Source organism: Diceros bicornis, chromosome 20 (genome assembly GCF_020826845.1).
Source record: "Diceros bicornis minor isolate mBicDic1 chromosome 20, mDicBic1.mat.cur, whole genome shotgun sequence".
Classification (NCBI taxonomy): Eukaryota; Metazoa; Chordata; class Mammalia; order Perissodactyla; family Rhinocerotidae; genus Diceros; species Diceros bicornis.
Window position 1 is genome coordinate 33,048,902 of NC_080759.1, and position 19,939 is coordinate 33,068,840.

A 19,939-nucleotide genomic window follows, 5' to 3' on the forward strand; every position below is an offset into this window, starting at 1 on the left:
GGTGGAACTTGAGGGTATTATGCTCAGTGAAATAAGTCAGACAGAGAAAGACAAATACTATATGATTTCGCTTGTATATGGAAGATAAACAAACACATAGAAAAGGAGAACAGATTGGCAATTACAAGAGTGGAATGGGTGGGGTTAGGGCAGAAGGGGTAAAGGGGCACATATGTATGGTGACAGATGGAAACTAGACTTTTGATGGTGAACATGATGCAGTCTATACAGAAGTCAAAATATAATGAAATTTATATAATGTGATAAACCAAGGTAACCTCAATAAAAAAATAAAATATGAAAAAAATAAAACAAAAGAGGCCCTCAGAGGTATAATCCAGGAATGGTAGGTTGATTTGACTTGGAGATTTGCTTCCAGAGAGTAGAAACAAACTACTCCCAGGGAGTAGACACTACTTCCAGGAAGTAGTGTCCCTTGAACTTGGGGTACTAGAAGAGATTTTAAGGAGGTCCCTGGGGAAATGGGTCATGGGGATGGTGGTGTGAGGTAATTAGAGCAGTTCAACTGGGGGTGGAGTACTATAAGTTTAGGAAGCGTCCATAAAACTGAGATAGCTCGAATACTATGAGGTGGACCTGTCATCAACATGATTTTCTAAGGTCTCTACCATTCCTGGTTCAGAGTATTTTCTATGTGGGGAGTGTGGTGACTACCTGGAGAGAGAGGGGTTAAGCATCAGCTCGCTAACCCCTCCTTCCCACTGCCCATGGGTAGGAGGGTGAGGGCAGAATATCCAATGGAGCAAGAAGCTCGGGAGGAGGGACAGAATGGCAAGAGGGGACAGACAGAAGAGAGAGAGGTAGGCTCCATCTCCTACCATCTCCCAAGCTCCCAGCCAGCACCAATCCCTGTGTGCCACGTGTCCGGGGTGCACACGGTCCCCTTTGGGGAGTACGACACAGAGCTCCCAGCACAGGATCCAGCATGGCGAGGTCATGGACACTGCTTCTTATCTGCTTCCTTCTGCCTGGAATCCTGCTCTCAGAAGCTGCCAAAATCCTAACTCTGTCCTTGCTGGGTGAGTGTTTGGCCAAAGAATCCAAAGACAGGAGCGTCCCAGGCACTGGACTCAGGGCTCGGGCAAACAGCCCTAGGTCAGAGGGTCATTCCGTGTGGTTTTCCAGACTGGGCAGGTTTGTTTCCCTGGCTGGAGGATGAAGTGGGCGCTGATTGTGGAGGCAGAGAGGGGCCTCTACCGCGACTGAGGTGGAGAAGGTAGTTCTGGAGAAAACAGAAATACTCTTTCCTCTCTCTTCTTACCCAGGACCAGCTACCTATAACACAGGGCTGGGGCCAGAAGTTTAAGATCCAGCCCAGTGCAGGAGACCCAGGCCGCTTCCTCATGGCTGCTGGTTGGACATTCAGAGGCTCATCCTAAACACTGGGGGGTGCTCAGCAGTTGGCAGTAGAGGCTGTGGCTCTTGTTTGCAGGCTCATGGAGGCCCGGAGAAAGGTGCTCCTGGGGGCAGCAGCACTAATTTTCTCAGCTGCATGGGAGCCCAAGGTGGAGCAGGGAAGATATTTCAATGACAATTAGGAGGTTGGGGTGTTCTCCTCCAGGGAAAACCTGGAGAACCAACTGGGGTGAGGAGTGGACTCTGCACATTCCAGTCTCTCTGGGCCCCCCTGCCTTTCACCTGTGCTGCTGGAAGTGTTTGAAGGACTCATGAGACTCTTAATTCTGCATGTTGTGGCCTTATTTCCTTTACTTTTGCACCAAATGGAATAGAAGATGGAAGGGTAAAATACATCCCGATGAAGGGGTCATGACAGCATGGAGTTTCCCAAAACTTTATTTCAATCCACAGTGGGCTCTCTTAGATCACTTTTAGGTCACTGAGAATCAGGGGATCTTAGAGCTGGAAGGAACCATAAATAATCCAATTCAGCCTCCCCTGTGTTTCCCTCAGCAGGAAACTTAGGATCAGGGAAGGGAGGTGTCTTTTACAAGAGCACACCAGACCTCCATAACGGCTGACACCATGAATTTACTCAATGTTTTTTACAAGACCATCCTCTCCACAGCTCCTCTTCTCACCATTTTCAGTGGGGAGTTTTTATAATCACTCTTTAAAAAACCCAGTAACACCATTAGAAAGCCTTTTTATTTTTTTTTCCCTTTCTGATTGTTAGTATCGATGAAGCAAAAGAGATCCCTCATTTCTTGAAAGTACCCTGTTCTCCAGCCTCAGACTGAGAGGGGGCTGGTGTGGTTTGTGAGGTGCTAGAAGCCACTTCTCTGCCCCAGGATGCACTGGGGCTCACAAGACCCTCCGTGATTGGATGCCTGTGTGGTCACCCCTTCTTCCTGGCTCCCAGGTCTAATATGGACTAAAATGTGGGTATGAGATGCAGGACATTTGTACTTTATACTTCCCTTGTTGCTTCAGACTATGCAAGCTTGGGTGTAAAAAACTGAGAAATAGCTACACACCGGTTCTCTAGTACTACACCCCTCTAACACCCATCTCCACACTCATGGCATTTCCCCTTAACTTCTTTCCCGTCCTGACTTTCTCTGCTCCTGAGACCCTTAGATTCAAGCAAAGGCCCCATGTTGGAGTGGAATCTAAGAGAAGACATTAGTGTGATGGAACTTGTACTTCCCCTGACTATCAAGCTTCTGTTTCTTTAAGATCCCAGGATTGCCCTAGGATAGGTGATGTCTGAGTCTTCATGCATATGGGATTCTGCTGACCCAGTCTACAGGCCCCAGAATAATCCTGAATGTCTTAATTTGATGTTCTGCAGAATTCAGGGCACAAGTAGGAAAGTTCTGCCAAATACATTTGAATCTCAAGGATTGGAGTCTAAGTGGTGGCTCCATGTCCTTATGCTCCAATGGCTGTTTCTTAGACTCACATTTAAGCTCCCGTATTTTTGGATCCTACAGTAGCATAAATTTCCAAAGTGAATGATTCCAGAAATGGCTGTGATTGTCCATTAGGACCCTTCACACTCACATGCGCAGCACTGCGCCAAAATTTTCTCTTATGCATTTCTTTCTTTAGTACACCATGTCTCCATATGGCCCCAGCTAAAATGCAGCATGCACCTTAGGATCAGGAACTGCTTAAGGCCTAAGCACCAAGAAGCACATCACATTGACATGGAGACCAGAGTCACAAGAGGGGATCTTTGATGGAGGTTTGCTACAGGTCGAGGATTTGGGCCAGCAGGGTCTGGGTGAGTGGGCTAGCGCGTACACAAATGGTTAGGGAGAGAGAGACTGATGAAGTTTATCTTTCTCTACTCACCATCAACTTTCTGTTTCCCTATCCCTCCTCTTCCGGATTTATCACCCTATTGACTTCAGAACCTCTGTTCTCATCATTACGAAAATGAAGTTGTGCCTTGTTCCTAGGTGGAAGCCATCATCTACTAATGGTTCGGGCTTCTCAGATTCTTCAGGATCATGGTCATAACGTCACTGTGCTTCTCCAGAGAGCAAATTTATTGATATCAGGTATCTTTTCTCACTAATTCTTGGTTTCTTTTACTCCGGGCAAAGAGCAACAATGTCTTTTGCATAGAAAGGTTTTTCAAATAGTTTTAAAAATCTATTTGGATTGAAAGAATGAAAAAGGCGTGTGCATATGTGTGTGTGTTTATGTAAGGTGTTGAAACCTTTTGGGCTGTGTTGACTAGGTCTCCACACTGTGTAGTCCTGTATTTTCCTCCCTTACCTGGACTTACACTCTATCCCAAGCTTCATCCTCCCTTTAGTATGACAATTCTGTAAATGCTTCTTTATAATGTGGATTGAAAATATGTTGCACAGAAATGTTCAGCCATTAAGATTTCTAATAGGTAAGGATCACTTTTCTTTTTCTATATCATAGATTAAGTTCTCCTCTTATGATATCTGAAATTTAAGGAAGCTTTCTCAGGGAGTTCCTTATTTATGCAGCTAAGATCAGGATCTATCTTTGAGATGATCTTCTTTTCTTGAAAAATTAGTGACTTCCCGTGAGTTTGTGCACAGTGATCTGAAAGTTCCCGAGTCGTTAAATCCAAATAAGTTTAGTTAAATGAGCTCATAAATGTTATCAATTCTTCTCTGCTGACAGACAAAGGAATGGTGGGTCAGAGAACTGAAGTGATTTGCTCAAGATTACATGAAGGCTAACAATAGGGTTGGGTGGATTTAGGATTTTAAGCTCTGGATTGCTCCATCTGAAGTATTGCTCAGGCTTTCATTTTTCAAAAAAAAAAAAATTCCAATGTAAGCTGCATTTTTGGGAAACAAAATTTTGAGAAATTATAAAACTTAAAGGTGACTTCAGGCTTTATTTTTTTCAGATTGTTTTGAAACAATTTTTTTCAGTGAAAATTTCTGTTAAGTTTTTTATTGTGGTAAAATATACATAACATACAATTGACCATTTTGGTTATTTTTGTGTACAGTTTACTGGCTTTAGTTACATTCTCATTGTTGTGCAACCATCATGACCATTTTCTCCAGGACTTTTTTATCATCATGAACTGGAACTCTGTACCCTTTAAACAATAACAGTCCGTTATCCCTTGCCCCTAGCCCCCGATAACCACTATTCTTCTTTATTTCTCTAATTATTTGACCATTCTTGATACCTCCTCTAAGTGGAATCAAACAATATTTGTCCTTTTATGTGTGGCTTATTTCACTTAGCATAATGTCTTCAGGCTCATCCAGGTTGTAACGCGTATCGAAATTTGTTTCCTTTTTAGGGCTGAATAATATTCAATGTACTATAGACCACCTTTTGTTAATCCATTCATCTGTTCTGGACATTTGGGTTGTTTCCACCTTTTGGATATTGTGAATAATGCTGCTATGAACACTGGTGTACAAATATCTGCTTAAGTCCCTACTTAAAACCATTTTAATCACTCTCTAGATTAGGTTCTGTATTCTTCACTGAACATCACTTATACACATTTTCTTTAGCATCTGCCTTGACTGCAGATATGATTAAATAGCTATAGTGTATTAATTTTTAATGTAATTATTTTAATTTAAGCAATTGTGATAAAATTTAATTGAAATATTAAATTACATCAAGTTAAATTATAATTTTAGATTAAAAAATAGTTTTGGAAGTTCCCATGTACTTTGACAAACTACCGAAAACTACATACCTTCTATCCCTTTAACAAATACGTGTACACCAAAATCTATAAACAATTCAAGGCATTCTGGATCCCTTCAGTTTTATCCTTAGGTTCCAGGCTTAAGTATCTACAGTTTGGTTCACTATTCCCCATTCATGTACATTTTTGAGACTTTGAAACAGCATGTTCATCCTTCACTTTGGTAGTACAGCCTGGCTAAATGTCTGCAAATAAAGAAAACACATGATTGGTTAATTATTTCTGACCTGATGCCTGTTTCAGTGTGTTGAAATATTTGAACCATCCATTAACTCCTTGTCTGGACACACTTCCCTATCTTGTTTATTCATTTACAACCTTGATAAATGAATGACATCAGTATCTCTGAAATAGCCAAAATCTCTACTGCTCACATGTACTACTGCTCCAACCAATATCTGGAATCACAATTGAGTTATGGGTGGAGGCTGATAGGATATTGAGGAGAATGACAGAAGAAGCCTAAATTGCCTTGTACAGACTGTTAGCAGAAATGTGGATATTGGGGCCGGCCCTGTGGCTTAGCGGTTAAGTGCACATGCTCCACTACTGGCGGCCCGGGTTCGGATCCCGGGCGCGCACCCACGCACTGCTTGTCCGGCCATGCTGAGGCTGCGTCCCACATACAGCAACTAGAAGGATGTGCAACTATGACATAAAACTATCTACTGGGGCTTTGGGGAAAAAAGGGGAGGAGGATTGTAAATAGATGTTAGCTCAGAGCCGGTCTTCCTCAGCAAAAAGAGCAGGATTAGCATGGACGTTAGCTCAGGGCTGATCTTTCTCACACACACAAAAAAAATGTGGAAATTAAGAACTCTGCTCATGAGGACACAGAAGGAAATGAAGAACATAGTAGAGAAAATCTTTCTTGTCTTAGACAATGTGTAAATCATTCTAAACAGAATTTTGGTAGAAATCTAGATGTTAAATGTTTCTTGCTGCTGAGTGTAAATGTGAGAGGAAAGAGATAAATTGATGGAGGAACTATTAAACATAACGAAACCAGGACTTCATGATTTTGGAAATTCTCAGTCTATCGAGATTGCAACAGATTCTAAAATTAGGGGATTTGCTGTGAGGAGAGCAATGAATTCTTTTCTCTTTTAGAGAAAACTAGAGTTGTGATTGGATAAGCTTTTGCTATTGCCTCTGAAGGATTAAAAGGTCAGAATATTCAGTCTCACAGAGAGCTCTTTGAAGATTAGGTTTGTGACTCATGGATCCCTCCAGGCGTATTGGCAGATGCCAAAAATAGAGGTGAAATTACTTTGTAAAAATCTGTGGAGCAGCCTGTTGTCCAGTGGATTGAATTCCCATGACATACCCAGGAGATCCACAAGGTACTTGAAAATTTTATACCAGAAGAAGAAACACTGCCAGTTTGGACTGAAAGAGACATAAGATAACATGAAGGAAGGCTGTTAGACTCCTAAAAAGTAAGAAAGAGGCTGATAACCCTTCAACTGCAAACATGTGACACGCTTTATAAAAAACAAAGAAGAAGTTGAGGGTGAAGCAGTGAGCCCAGAGGGTATATCTTGAAGCTCATAGGGCTGAGCTTCAAATCACAGAGCATTATTTCCTGTCCTGAAAACCTAATATTGTTTGCCCAGTTGGATATCAAAATTTCATAGGACAGGCAACTCATTTTTTCCTTTCATTTTGTTCCATTTAGAGTGATAATGTCGGTAACTGGTGTGTTATACCTGTCCCACTATTGTTTCTTGGCAGCAGAAACTCATTTTCCAGTTTCATTAGGTTCACAGATGGAGAGAACTTTTGTCCCTTGATGGATAATACCCAGACTTTCACTGATACCTGAAAAATTTTTTGGATGATATAATTTGGGACTTTTCCTCTGATGGTATTTAGATGAGATTTTGAACTATGGGTTGATAGTATAATGGTTTGAGACTTTTGGCAATGTTGGGATGGAATGAATGCATTTTCCATGTGCAACATACATGAATGTTTCAGGTGCAGACAGCAGAACGTAGTAGGGCAATAATTTCCCCTCCAAGATATCCATGACTTAGATACCTTAGAACCAGTGAATATGCTACCTTAAGTCACAAAGGGATTTTGCCAATGTGAATAATATAAGAATCATGAGATGGAGAGATTATCTAGATTATGCAGGTAGGCCTAATATAATTTCAAGAGTCCTTCTATCAGAAAGAAGAGGACAGGAGAGTAAGAGAAAGAAATATAATGATGGAAGGAAAAGTCAGAGTGATGTGATTGCCGGCTGGAAGGAGGCCGTGAGCCAAGGAATGCAGGCAGCCACTAGAAGGTGGAAAAGGCAAGAAAACAGATTGTCTTCTAGGGCTTCCAGAAGGAAAGCAGAGCTGCCCACATCTTGCTTTAATCTCAGTGAGACTCTTTTTGGACTTCTGATCTCCAGAACTATTAGATAAGAAATTTGTGTTGTTTTAAGCCTCTAAGTTTATAGTAATTTTTACAGCAGCAATAAGAAACTACACAGATATCATAGGTGGTCAGGAGAATTCCAGGAGGCACAAGAGGAGGTTGTTAAAGCCTCTACAGTAAAGGCAACATTGGGGGTACTCATGGCAGGGCCTATTGTATTGCAAATTGGACAGACTCTAGAGTCTCTTGTCATGGGGGCCCTACTCAAATTAGGCTTATTTTTAATTAATAAGCATGATTGGACTTAGATAAAACTTATAAATGAGAAATATGTTGTCTCCAGAATGCAAAAACGCCAAAAGATGTTGGCCTTGTTGAAATATTGTGATATCGTGAGTGAACAGTTTCTTGACAGTGTCATGGATAGAGAGGCCTTAGGCTGACCACATAATTCCCAGGAATATAACTGAAATACTAGCCTTGAGCTCTGTGTGAGGGCAATGGTGCATCCCTTTGTGTGAGCTCCTTTGTGAATGTTTCCATATCTTGAATGGGTATGGCAAATGAATCTCTTTGAGGAGGATGTCCTCAATGTAATGTCATACCTGTGCTCCTGGAGAAAGTTGGATCTGGTTAAGATCTTGCTGACAAAGTTTGTTGCCAATGGCAGGGCGGTTGAAGTACCTCAAGGGTAACCCCTTAAGGGTGTATTCTTTCCCTTTCAAGGTAAAGGCAAACTACAGGTGAGAACCTGCTGAAATAGTTGTTGAACAGACCATATTAGCCAAATCTACGATGTAAGGTATTTGCCAGTAAATACTTAGAGTCAGTAATTTCACTAAGATTGGTATGAGAGTTTTCATATGTGGGACCATGCACTAATCTCTCCCCAGTCCCTACACACGGTTAGGTTAGATACCATGACTGATGAAGGCACACACGCATGAAGAAAGTATCAAAGGTTTATTACTCGAATAATAAGGCTTTTTTTTGGAGAGTGGGACAGGCTCTCAAGCAAATGTGAAAAATGGCTTTGTAGAACAAAGAGGGAAGTCTAGCTTGAGTTTTTCTTATGGGTGTGGGGTTGGGATGGGGTGAGGATTCCCTCTGATTGGTCTGACTTTCACAGTTTGAAACTCCCATTAGGGCCAAAGGAGGGAGCTTGGGGACTTTCTTAACAGTTTGTCCAGATCAGGCACAGAAGTGGGAGTGGGAGAGAGGGCTTGAAATCTGTTAGCAGTCAAACATCAAAAACAGACTCAGACTTTGTATTACACGTGGGTGATGGGGGAGAAGCCAAGTAGGTAAGTAGAGTTGCAGAAGACTACTATTTCAATTAAGCCATTGAGTACGTTTTACTGAATCATAAAACATTTTGGATGTATCACTTTAAATAATGGACAACAAATTTTTCTAAACCAGAAAGGGCAGAGGCTCTGGAATCAAAGAGACCTGTATTTAAATACAAACTGTACCACTTCGTATGTGTGTAACCTTGACAAATTATCTTAAACTCAATTAATTTTGTTTCCTCACCTATAAAGTAAGACCAATAGCTATACTTTCAGTGAAAGCTTTAATGGAATCTTCCATCACTTTAAATTGAAAAGCAATCCTGAATCTTTTTAAAGTTCTTAATCCATGTTTTCAGTTTATAAGATTGAATGAATGAGACAGCAAACAAACCAAAGAAAAATAGTCCAAAAGGCAAACATTCAAATAAATATGAAATTATTGGAACAAATATTGCTGTCATAAGGCTAATGTAAGTCCATATTCTGTGACATATTTAACATTTTTAACCTGTTGGTGTTTTCCTAGGTTTCAAAGAGGAGGAAAAATCTTATCAAATTATCCCTTGGCTTCTACCTGAAGATCATTACAAAGAATTTATGAAGTTTTTTGATTTCTTCATGAAAGAAGCTTTGGCTGGCAGGTAAATTCTTTTTATTATTGAAACCAAAGAGTCACTATTGTAGTTATACAAATGAATGGATGGATATATGTACGTTTGGACTGAGATTCTGAGAAGACGATGGATGGATGGATGGATGGATGGATGGATGGATGGATGGATGGATGATGGGTTGATGAAACGATAGATGACGAGTGGATGGTTGGGTAACCAAATTTTTCTCTCCAAATCATCCAGTCTAGTCACTGGAGATTCTCTTACATTCTACTGTCCCTCTTCCACTACAAGTGTGAATATGTTTGTGTAGAAATTGGGGGTTGTTCTTTCTGGGACCTCTTTGCAATTCTTCACTTACGATCTTTGTCTGTAATCTGCCCAACATGGAAGTGTAGCCGCCTCAATCTGTCACTGTTGATAAGGAAAGGAGAGCCACCTTTTTACACTTATTTTTCCTCCTTCTTGTCACATGTATTGATTAATTACAGAAAGACTTATAAACATTGATTTTGTAGTACTTGAACTTCTGGCCATGTAAAGTTCCTTTAAAGAGCAATCAACGTTGTGCAAAAAATACAACATGAAGCTGATTCCTTTTGCTTCATCTTGAATGGAAAGGAACATGTAACTCCTTAACCTTAGACATAAAAGTAAAAAGACAGAAATCATGTCTATCTTGGTTAATTACAATGGCCTTACCCTTTCCTTTTACCTTGAAAATTCTACTTATATTCAAGGTCCTGCTCAGATGCGAATTTTTCCATAAAGCCTTCTTTCCTCACTGAGATTGGAAGATCCAGTCCCTTCTGTACAGACCTGATCTAACCTACTTATTTGACACTTACTGTTAGTGTATATCATCTTGCATTGCTCGTTATATATATTAAGTATGTGCTTTGTCTCTTCTCCCCTAATGTAATATTTTTGAGGACAGGTATAGACAACTGTACATTCTTAAAAATTTTACTATTTATTAGCTAAAATTTAAATGTGATTAAAGGACTATATCCTAGGAATTTTACAGCATTATTGAAAGTATCTAAAATACTTGGCAACCACTCCTTTGGCAGGTGAAATCTTTAAAAATACACAGCAGAGGATGATTTCAGGCAGTAACTTCCCTTGTGTGCTTCTAAGTTGATCCTAAAGATCAGGCAGAGATCTGCATATTACTAATGAGTTTTCAGCCTCTGGGCCTTCTCTATCTGGGGTGTAGTTTTGCAGTTGTGTACAATTAAACATGTTCCAGGGTCTCAATTCTTTTGTCCTCCATGCAGCTGGCAGGCACCTGATGTCTTGAGCTCTTGCGCCTGTTGCCTCTGGGACCTTAAAGTGCAGATGGACACCCTCGTCTATTTCCCCATATGTTGTGCAAACAGTAAACAGGATCATGTTCTATACAGGCAGTGATGGGAAAACATTGCGAGCAGTAGGTCCCTGGAATAATCCCATAGGCAGAGTCTTAATTTATGAAAGTAAGCTTTGCCAATATCTTCTCTGGATACCTCTGCATTTATTGAAGTGGAAAGGCTAATAATGTGTCTCAAAACCAGGCTTTTTTTTTTTTAATGCTTAACCCAGGAGTGTAGAAAGATGGAATTCTTATTTTTAGCTGAGATTTTGACTGCTGATATGATCAAATGGTCCCTTGGTGACAGAAGATGATCTGTCATATGCGAAATACGCAATGTTTATAAAAAATGCCTATATGTCAATATTTTTGGGACTGTGTCATTAAGACACTTCCACAGTTTGGCAGAGTAAACGAGAAAATCACTTATGAAAAGTCTGTATGTGAATGAAAGTTAAGGAGAACATCGCAGAATTTATCAAGTAGAAAAAAGTCTATGAGGTCAGCTATGGTCGTAGAAGGCTCCCAGAGCAGAAGGCCCAATAGTGGCAATTCAATTTCAGTTAAACTAATTCAACTGTCCCCATGGATTTCAAGAATTGACAGTTCCAAGATAAATTTTCTAATGAACTGGCTTAGAGGGTGGTTGGGATTTGGTTTGGAGAGGAGATGGGATGGGGGGAAGGGAACACTCTCAGGAGCAGAACATCTGCCAGTGTGACTGAGAAGAGGGTATTAATGGACAATGGTGAACAGGATGCTGCTGTTACACGTGGTCTTGCCAAGCTGGGAAAGTTCTATATAGCCCGAGATTCTTTTACGTATTGTGCAATTAACACCTCCAACAAATATTTATCAATGATTTTCTTTCTCTCAGAGACACATTTGAAAGCTTTTTAAAACTGATGGATCTACTGGGACTTCAGTGCAGTCAATTGCTAAAGAGAAATGATGTAGATTCCTTAAAGGATGAGAACTTTGACCTCATATTTGTTGATGCATTTGACTTGTGTTCTCTTCTGGTTGCTGAGAAGCTTGGGAAGCCATTTATGTCCATTATTTCCACCACATTTGGCTATACGGACTTTGGACTACCAAACCCCCTGTCTTACGTGCCAGTAGTGGATTCCTTGCTAACAGACCGTATGGACTTTTGGGGCAGAGTGAGGAACTTCCTGATGTTTTTTGATTTCTCCATAAAGCAATGGCGAATCCACTCTACATTTGACAACACCATCAAGGAGCATTTTCCCAAAGGCTCTAGGCCAGTTTTGTCTCATCTGCTAAAGAAAGCAGAACTATCGTTTGTTAACTCTGACTTTGCCTTTGATTTTGCACGGCCTCTCCTTCCCAACACTGTGTATGTTGGAGGCTTGATGGCCAAACCCGTTAAAGCAGTACCACAAGTAAGTAAAACCTTAGCTGTCAATATGGTCTTCATGCAGAGGTCTTCAGTGTAGAGCTGGTGGCTGCCCCTGCCAGTGGAACCCTGGGAGAGAAGTAGGGTGAGGCGAGTGAGGCACCTAGGGTGCACTTTTTAAGGAAGTACTCACTTCCAGGGTCATGCAAGTAGAGTGATGGGACTTGCACAATCCGAAGACTCAGTACTTCCTTACGTGGTACACCCAGGGTCCTCTCTTGCCTAGACCTGGCCCTAGTGGAATAAGCCATTTAATAAGTTCTTATTTTCATTTGCATTTTGTATGATCATTTGTACAGTAAATATGCAATAGGCATCTGTCACACGTCACATGCAAGAATTGTTAATGAGGTGAGTTACTCACAATGAAACACACAACACTGTGAGACAGGGTGTAACCAAGGTAGGACAGTGTGGGACTGACTGTAGGCATTTTCTCCAGCATCCCCAGCCTGTAGAGCCCTGGCTCCTAATTCCACCTAGACCTCCTGATTTGGTTGATCTGGGGTCAGGTCTGGGCATTCCGAGTTGTAAACCTGTCTAGTTATTTTCAATGGATAGAGTCAGAACCACTGCTAGAAGTTTTCAAAATGGGGGGGAGTTGAGATTAATTATCTGCCTGTTGCATATCAGCAATGGGTCGCTATTTTATGGAATTTATCTTATATATATATATATTGCTTCCTAGAGGGAAGCATGATGGTCTCCCTTTTTATAAATGAGAGACAGAAGCTCAGGTGGTATAAGTGATTTTCCCAGCACCATTCATTTCAGAGCCAAGAAGAGCCCTGATTTGGCATGGGCCTTCCAGGCACCGATGTGTCCTCAATGCACTGACTGTGCATTGAGTGAGCAGGAAGAGTTGGGGAATTATCCATGGGATGGCTGGGCTCTGAGTTAGTGGCAGGATTTTTAGGAATGAACTGGGAGGGAAGGCATTTCAGGTGAGGAGAACAGGAAGCACCAAGTGTGGAGGCAGAAGTGAGATTGCCATGACTCTGGGTTCCCTGGTTGACTCTGGCTAGACTAGAAAGTGGAAGAGTCAATACACAAATGTAAGCAGGCCAGATTGCAGGCGGTCTCACACAGGAGGATGACTCAGGCCTTGGCTATAGAGCGGAGGGAGTTGATAAGCAGGAGCATAATGGGAACCCATACAGGGTTGCAATGGCTGTGAGATAACAGAGGATTTCTTCAAAAAATTTCCTTCTCTGTATTTTCCAATGTCTGTATATTATTCTTATCTTGCTTTTGTAATTATAAAAGGCCGTTTTAAAGTGGTCCTTTGAGATGGTAAATCAGGCACTGTTATGCTGGATGGAATCAACCCAATAGGATGAGGGTCTAGGAGTTGGGAAGGAGCCACAGACATCCAAAAAATGTCAGGATCCTAAGAAATATTGGAATTAAGAATTGACAAAACTGTGTTAAAGCCAAGATTATAATATTATGTCACAACCTTCCTTAAGAAATAACTGGGAAACTTTAAAAATGAGGTGCCCAGGAGTGGAGTTTTGACTGGGCATTGCCATGTTTGTCTTCTCATGTGGATATAATTTGCAGTCATGTGAGTGAACCGCTGAGGTAGGAGATAGACTACAAAGATCAGTGACTGAGAATATCATTGAATATTGGAGCAAAGCACACTACATGGTGCATTGGGTGTGGGTGGGCAGGTGTCTTCCCTATTCTGCCTCCACTTCTTCTTATGCCAGAGGCCTTCTCCCAGCTTCTCCTCTCTAGCCTCCAGAAGAACTACCTCCTCTGGTGGACCTTGATCCCCACGGGAATTCTTCCTTATGCTACCACCTCTGTTCTGGCTTTGGAAAACTCCCAAGAGATTGTGTCTCCATGGACCCATAATGAGTAGAGTGTCTAGGATGGCTCTGATACTAGGATCAGGTTTCCAAAGAGGAAATATGTTCCCACCAACACAATGGGCATGAGCACAATGCAAAGGATGCTGAGCTGTTCCAGAGGCTAAGATAATAGTTTTAGGACAGTGAGCTCTGGGACTGACAGGAAGGTGTGTTCAGTTAATAGCTGACTTCCATTTCATGTCTGTCCTGGCTTTTGTGACAAGTTTGTTCACCTCCTCTCCTTTCTTACCTCTCTCCAGGAATTTGAGAATTTCATTAGTAAGTTCGGAGACTCTGGTTTTGTCCTTGTGGCCCTGGGCTCCACGGTGAACATTTTTCAGTCCCAGGAGCTACTCAAGGAGATGAACAGTGCCTTTTCTCATCTCCCTCAAGGGGTGATATGGAAGTGTAAGCCTTCTCATTGGCCCAAAGATATCAAATTGGCAGCAAATGTGAAAATTGTGGACTGGCTTCCTCAGAGTGACCTCTTGGGTAAGGAATACCCAGATCTGCTTCTCTCATCTCATTTACATGTCTTTAGGGCTCATCAGGTCTCTGACCTCTAGATGGGTAATCAATCCCATGAGCATGAGAAGGAGCTTCTGCTGGCTAAGCGTAAATCTCCAGAGGGAAGGAATGGAGCAGACAACTGGAGTTCTTGGGGAATCAGGCCAGACTTCCAGTGAGATCAGATGTCATAACAGCCTTCTCCAGTTGATTATGTACTATCCAGGCCAGAGGTCAGCAGCCATCAAGGTCACACTGACATACTGCATTTGTCTTGAAAAGGTCACCCAAACACAATCCAAAATAACCTGTGAATTCTGGGAACACATACCAGGGGCACGTTTCCACTGTATTTAGTATCTTCATGTGCGCCTGTTCTTCCATGTACCATTACACACACTCACACAGACACGTAGACACACAGACACACAGTTACATCTTTCTTAGCTGCTAAGCTGTGAGCATTCATACCTTCACAACATTGATGCTCACAGTGTCTTTAGGAAGTGCCAATATACCTGAGTGCCAAGCTCAGCAACTTCATAGCCAGTTCTTTGGTCCATTGAGTCTCTGGTTCCAGAGAGTCTCCTCACTCCCCAACAGGTTTGCTCTGTGCTCACTGATGCTTCTTAGAAACTCCTCACTGCCATAGTTGCTGCCTTTATCAGAGAGTCTTAACCAAGATGATAACTCAAAATCATCTGGAGAATTTAAGAAACACATTCCTGGTTCCACTTCTGCAAATGTATTTCTCTAAGTCTGGAGTGGGGCACATGATTCTCATTTCAAAGGAGACACAAGGAGATTCTGATGCACATCCCAGTTGAGTGGCACAGGCTGAGATGAACTCTTTATTGTCGGTAATCATTTTAGTTAGCTGTAAGCAAGGGAGAGGTGGAAACACCGGAACTGGAAATAATGAGGTGTAGAGTCTCGTCTCTGCTTTCAATGACATTCCCATAAATTTGAGAGACACACATACAGCACAGTTTTATGAGTGCCACATGAGTTGTGATGTCAATGAATGTGTCAGGAACTCAGAGAAGAGGGAAATTAGTTGGGAGGTGAGAAAAGATTGCTCAAAACAGAGAGAGAGAGACAGAGACAGAGAAAGATACACAGCGAGATACAAGAAAAAACAAATGAGTGAAGCAAAGAAAGGCACTTGGATGATAGAGACAAGGATGGATGGATGGATGGATGGATGGATGGAGATATATGCCTTGTTTAGCACTATTCTCTACAGAATTCACTGGATTCTCAGTCTTAGTTGGGTTCTCAGCCTTAGTTGGCAGGGAGTTTTTGTACCAAGGCAAGACTTGGAATCCTACGTGTTGGAACATGCACCTTGAAGGAGTCCCAAGCAAAGTTATCTTTACTATGGTTCCAACACACTTTGAGAATCCATTGTTATTTTCTTCTGCACTTTCCACTTTGCCTGGTTTTCTGAAACTTTTCATCCTGAAATGTTCTGCCCTCTTTCTTATTTGTAACAGCTCACCCGCACATCCGTCTCTTTGTCACCCATGGTGGGATAAATAGCATCATGGAGGCCATCCAACATGGCGTGCCCATGGTGGGGATTCCCATCTTTGGAGACCAGCCTGACAACTTGCTCCGAGTAGAAGCCAAAAAGTTTGGTGTCTCTATCCAGTTAAAGCAGATCAAGGCTGAGACACTGGCTCTGAACATGAAGCAAGTCATAGAAGACAAGAGGTATGCAGGTCTCTGGGCTTGTGACCACATAAGATGAATGAAGACATCAAGCATGACAGGCACCATGTGGGTCTTTTTGCAATAAACACTGCAACTTCCAGGATATGGAATAATATGTGTGTGATGCTAACAGCTGACCTGTTTCCTCTAAGAGCAAGACTAGGCAATTTAGGTTAGATGCTGAGAATAATTTTCTACTTTATGGGTTGTGAGGAAACCAGACTACTTACACAAGGTGTCTCTGAGAGGTCTTATATTTTGGGATGCTTATAGCAGAATTCCAGCTGAGCAGGAGGTTGCCTTCCTGTCCTGAAGATGCCACACTACTCCCCACCTCAGGACCTTTGTCTGTGCTGCTGCCTAGAAAACTCCTGTTCACTTCACAGGGCTGGCTCCTTCATCACATTTGGGTCTCATCTCCAGTGTTGCCTCCTTAGAAAGACCATATTTGCTTGTCACTCCTAACTAGACTCATCTCTCGCCTGCTCCAATCATCATTCATTGTTTCCTTCTTAACACTTCTCAGGATCTCTAATTACTCTACTTCTTTAGGTTTTAATTTATTGTCTGTCCCTCACAATAGAAAGTAGAGAGTAGGGTCCCACAGGATAGCAGCTTTGTCTCTTGTTTTCCATGATATTCCCAGGGTCTACCACAGGGCCTGCCACAAAGTAAATCTGAAGGAATGTCTAAGTGAATCGATAGGACCGCTGATCGCTTAGATTACTTCACATCCAGCACAAGGATCTCATGTGCAGAGAACAAATATGTATTTTTTTCTTATAACTAGAAGGTCTGAATAACTTGGAGTTTCAAGGACATAAACCTGAGTCAGACTTCAAGACCTAACATATTACCTTAACATATTACCTTGCACGTAGGATCCCCACAAGTAGCTCCTGTTAGATGAGAGAAAAACAGACACACAGGTCATGATTCTTAGCCCTAGAAATGTGTTAAGCTCCAGGGGTTTGAAAACTCAGAAATTTTATATATATTTTGTATCTTATGTGTTGCAAATGTTCACTTTCTCAAGAATGAGTTTCTGACTTTCACTGGATTTTCGAAGACCTAGACCCAAAATAACCAAGAAGCATTGGCCCCTGTGAAGGAGTCTTTGGGGCTGGAATGGTCCCCAGACATTGTGCATCAGTGCTGACCTCATACTGTGTGGGGCCCGATTAACACGGAAACGTAAAGCCCCTTGTTACGAAGTTTATATCTTTCAAGAAGGTGACAGAAGAGAATTAAATCAAGCACAGGACCCGTCTAAGTGTGGGGCCCTGAGCAAATATGCAGGCCACAGCCCATGGAGCCAGTGCTGGTCGACACGATGCTCTGAAGGGTGGGAGAGTACAGGTGTCCTCCTGGGTGCAGTCTCCAGAGTCATACATGTCACCTTGCCCAGACACCTGCAAAAAGTAGGTGTGTGCGCTCTCCCTCTGTCTCTCTTTTGATATAAATTATATTATATATAATTTTCTATAATTTACCTTGAGTCTCCTTTGGGTAGAGTCTAGTTCTGACAGACTTCGCCACTCTTTTATAGTTTAGCACATTTAGCACTAAGCATGGATGTTTGCATCCAGGCACCAGTTGGAACTTTTCAAGAGGACTCGGCTAGACAGTGACAAGGCGACGGCAAGAACTTTTCCTCGAAATGGAGTCTTGGTGCATATGGTTGAAAGTGCGTGTGTGATACAAGATCTCTAAGGCTTCTGAGTCCACGTGAGTTACATCCAAACTCTGTCTCTGCCAACAGGTACAAATCTGCAGCAGTGGCCGCCAGCATCATCAGGCGCTCCCATCCCTTGACCCCTGCCCAGCGGCTGGTGGGCTGGACCAACCACATCCTCCAGACAGGGGGTGCGGGGCACCTCAAGCCCCACGCCTTCCAGCAGCCATGGCATGAACAGTACCTGCTCGACGTCCTCTTGTTCCTGCTGGTGGTCACTGTGGGCACCGTGTGGCTCTGTGGGAAACTGCTGGGCATGGTGGCCAGGTGGCTGTTTGGGGCCAAGAAGCTGAAGAAGGCCTGATGCCGAGAGCAAACTTGGAGGACTGTGTTTGGGGGGGGGTCACCATTTCTTGGGAGCCCCCCACCAGTTCTGGCAATCCCTGTTCTCCACATCATATCCACTTGCTAATTTTGCTACAAATTCCTGCTCACTGGCTTCTTCCAATGACCAGATTTCTTTACTCAGCACTTGTGGGCTTCTTTGTTTGCCAATCAGCAAGGGCTATTCTGTGATTTTATCTGTGAGTCATTTGGATCAGTCACGCTCACACTTTAAGCCTTGAAACCCACCTTCCTTATCACGCCCCTCTTCCAGGCTCTGAGCCTGAACCATTCCAGCCTCCATGGCCAGTATCTTCTGGGCCTCTTTCCCTCCCTCCTGCCTCCACCACTTGTCATGGAATAACACCTAAGACGGGCGCTTTCCTAATTCTTTCATTTCCCATTTGCTTCTCCTGCAAACTCTCGTCAAAGCTCAGGGAGCCTGTCCTGCCCGTGTGTCTTCAGGCCCGGAACCACCCTTGCAGGACCATGTCGGACTCCTGCCTTGGTTTCTACAGAGAGATCCTTCTTTTCTGATCAGGCATGGAGACTGCAGGCTGGTCATGGGCTCAAGTGGTCTTGGTCTCCATGTTTCATAGCAGTGAGCTGTCTTTCCATTTTCCCATAAAAACATAGGGTCATGAGAAAGATGGTAATTTCTTTTTAAACTAAGGGTGTTTTTGTGCTTCTTGATAGTGAGTCTTTCTGTATGTGACATACTCTTGGGAATTGCATCCACTTGGTTGTAACAGAAACTAGAAAAAATGTGGCTGCAACAGTTTAGGGTATTCTTCTCTTTTCTTTCTTTTTTTTCCCTCATGTTAAAGAAATAATCAGGTAGCAGAGTATTAAATCAGGGTAGGCAGGCTGTCCAGGGCGCTCATAGTGGCTCCAAGATTTATTCAACAGTGGAGATTTCTTGTCTGGTTAATCTGTCTTCCTTAGCAAGTGGCCTTCATTTTCCAGGTCACCCTGGATTTTCAAGATGGTCTTTTTGTATCTAACCAGCACATGGAAACTTGGGCAAGACAAGGGAAAATTAGGGAATGTGAATATAGCATTTCCCTGCCAGCTGAGTCAGCCCTCTTTCTTTCTTTGTTTTTTTTTTTTTGGTGAGGAAGATTGGCCCTGAGCTAACATCTGTTGCCAATCTTCCTCTCTCTGCTTGAGGAGGAGTGTCCCTGAGCTAACATCTGTTGCCAATATTACTCTATTTTGTGAGTGGGATACTGCCAAAGCATGGATTAACAGTGTGTAGGTCCGGGCCTGGGATCTGAACTCGCAAACCCCTGGGCTGCTGAAGCAGAGTGAGCAAACTTAACCACTGTGCCATGGGGCTGGGCCCTGAGTCTTCCCTCTTTAAAGAGGTTTCCCAGACTCTCCAGCTACACAAAGAATCCACTTAAATCACATTGACCAGACCTGAGTCACATGAGCACTCTTAGCTGCACAAAAAGTCTAAGAAATGTTCCCCACCCCTGGCTGCTGGGTGGAAGTTTTTAGAAAGCAAAACAAAGGACAATGGATAATGGGAGGAAACTAGAGCCTTGACCATATATATGAGCAGGTGGGGCGGGGGCTGGATTG

General features: G+C 42.6%; 1 protein-coding gene across 1 annotated transcript; it reads left to right on the plus strand.

Annotated features, from left to right (window-relative positions):
- Nucleotides 1-943: 943 nt before the first annotated feature.
- On the plus strand, nucleotides 944-18,332 carry LOC131419242 (UDP-glucuronosyltransferase 3A1-like). Its single transcript, XM_058564240.1, has 7 exons — nucleotides 944-1,040; nucleotides 3,387-3,488; nucleotides 9,350-9,464; nucleotides 11,669-12,197; nucleotides 14,331-14,562; nucleotides 16,074-16,293; nucleotides 18,056-18,332. Exons 1-7 carry the CDS (start codon nucleotides 947-949, stop codon nucleotides 18,330-18,332), a joined length of 1,569 nt encoding a protein of 522 aa, XP_058420223.1. The 5' UTR covers nucleotides 944-946.
- Nucleotides 18,333-19,939: the final 1,607 nt, after the last annotated feature.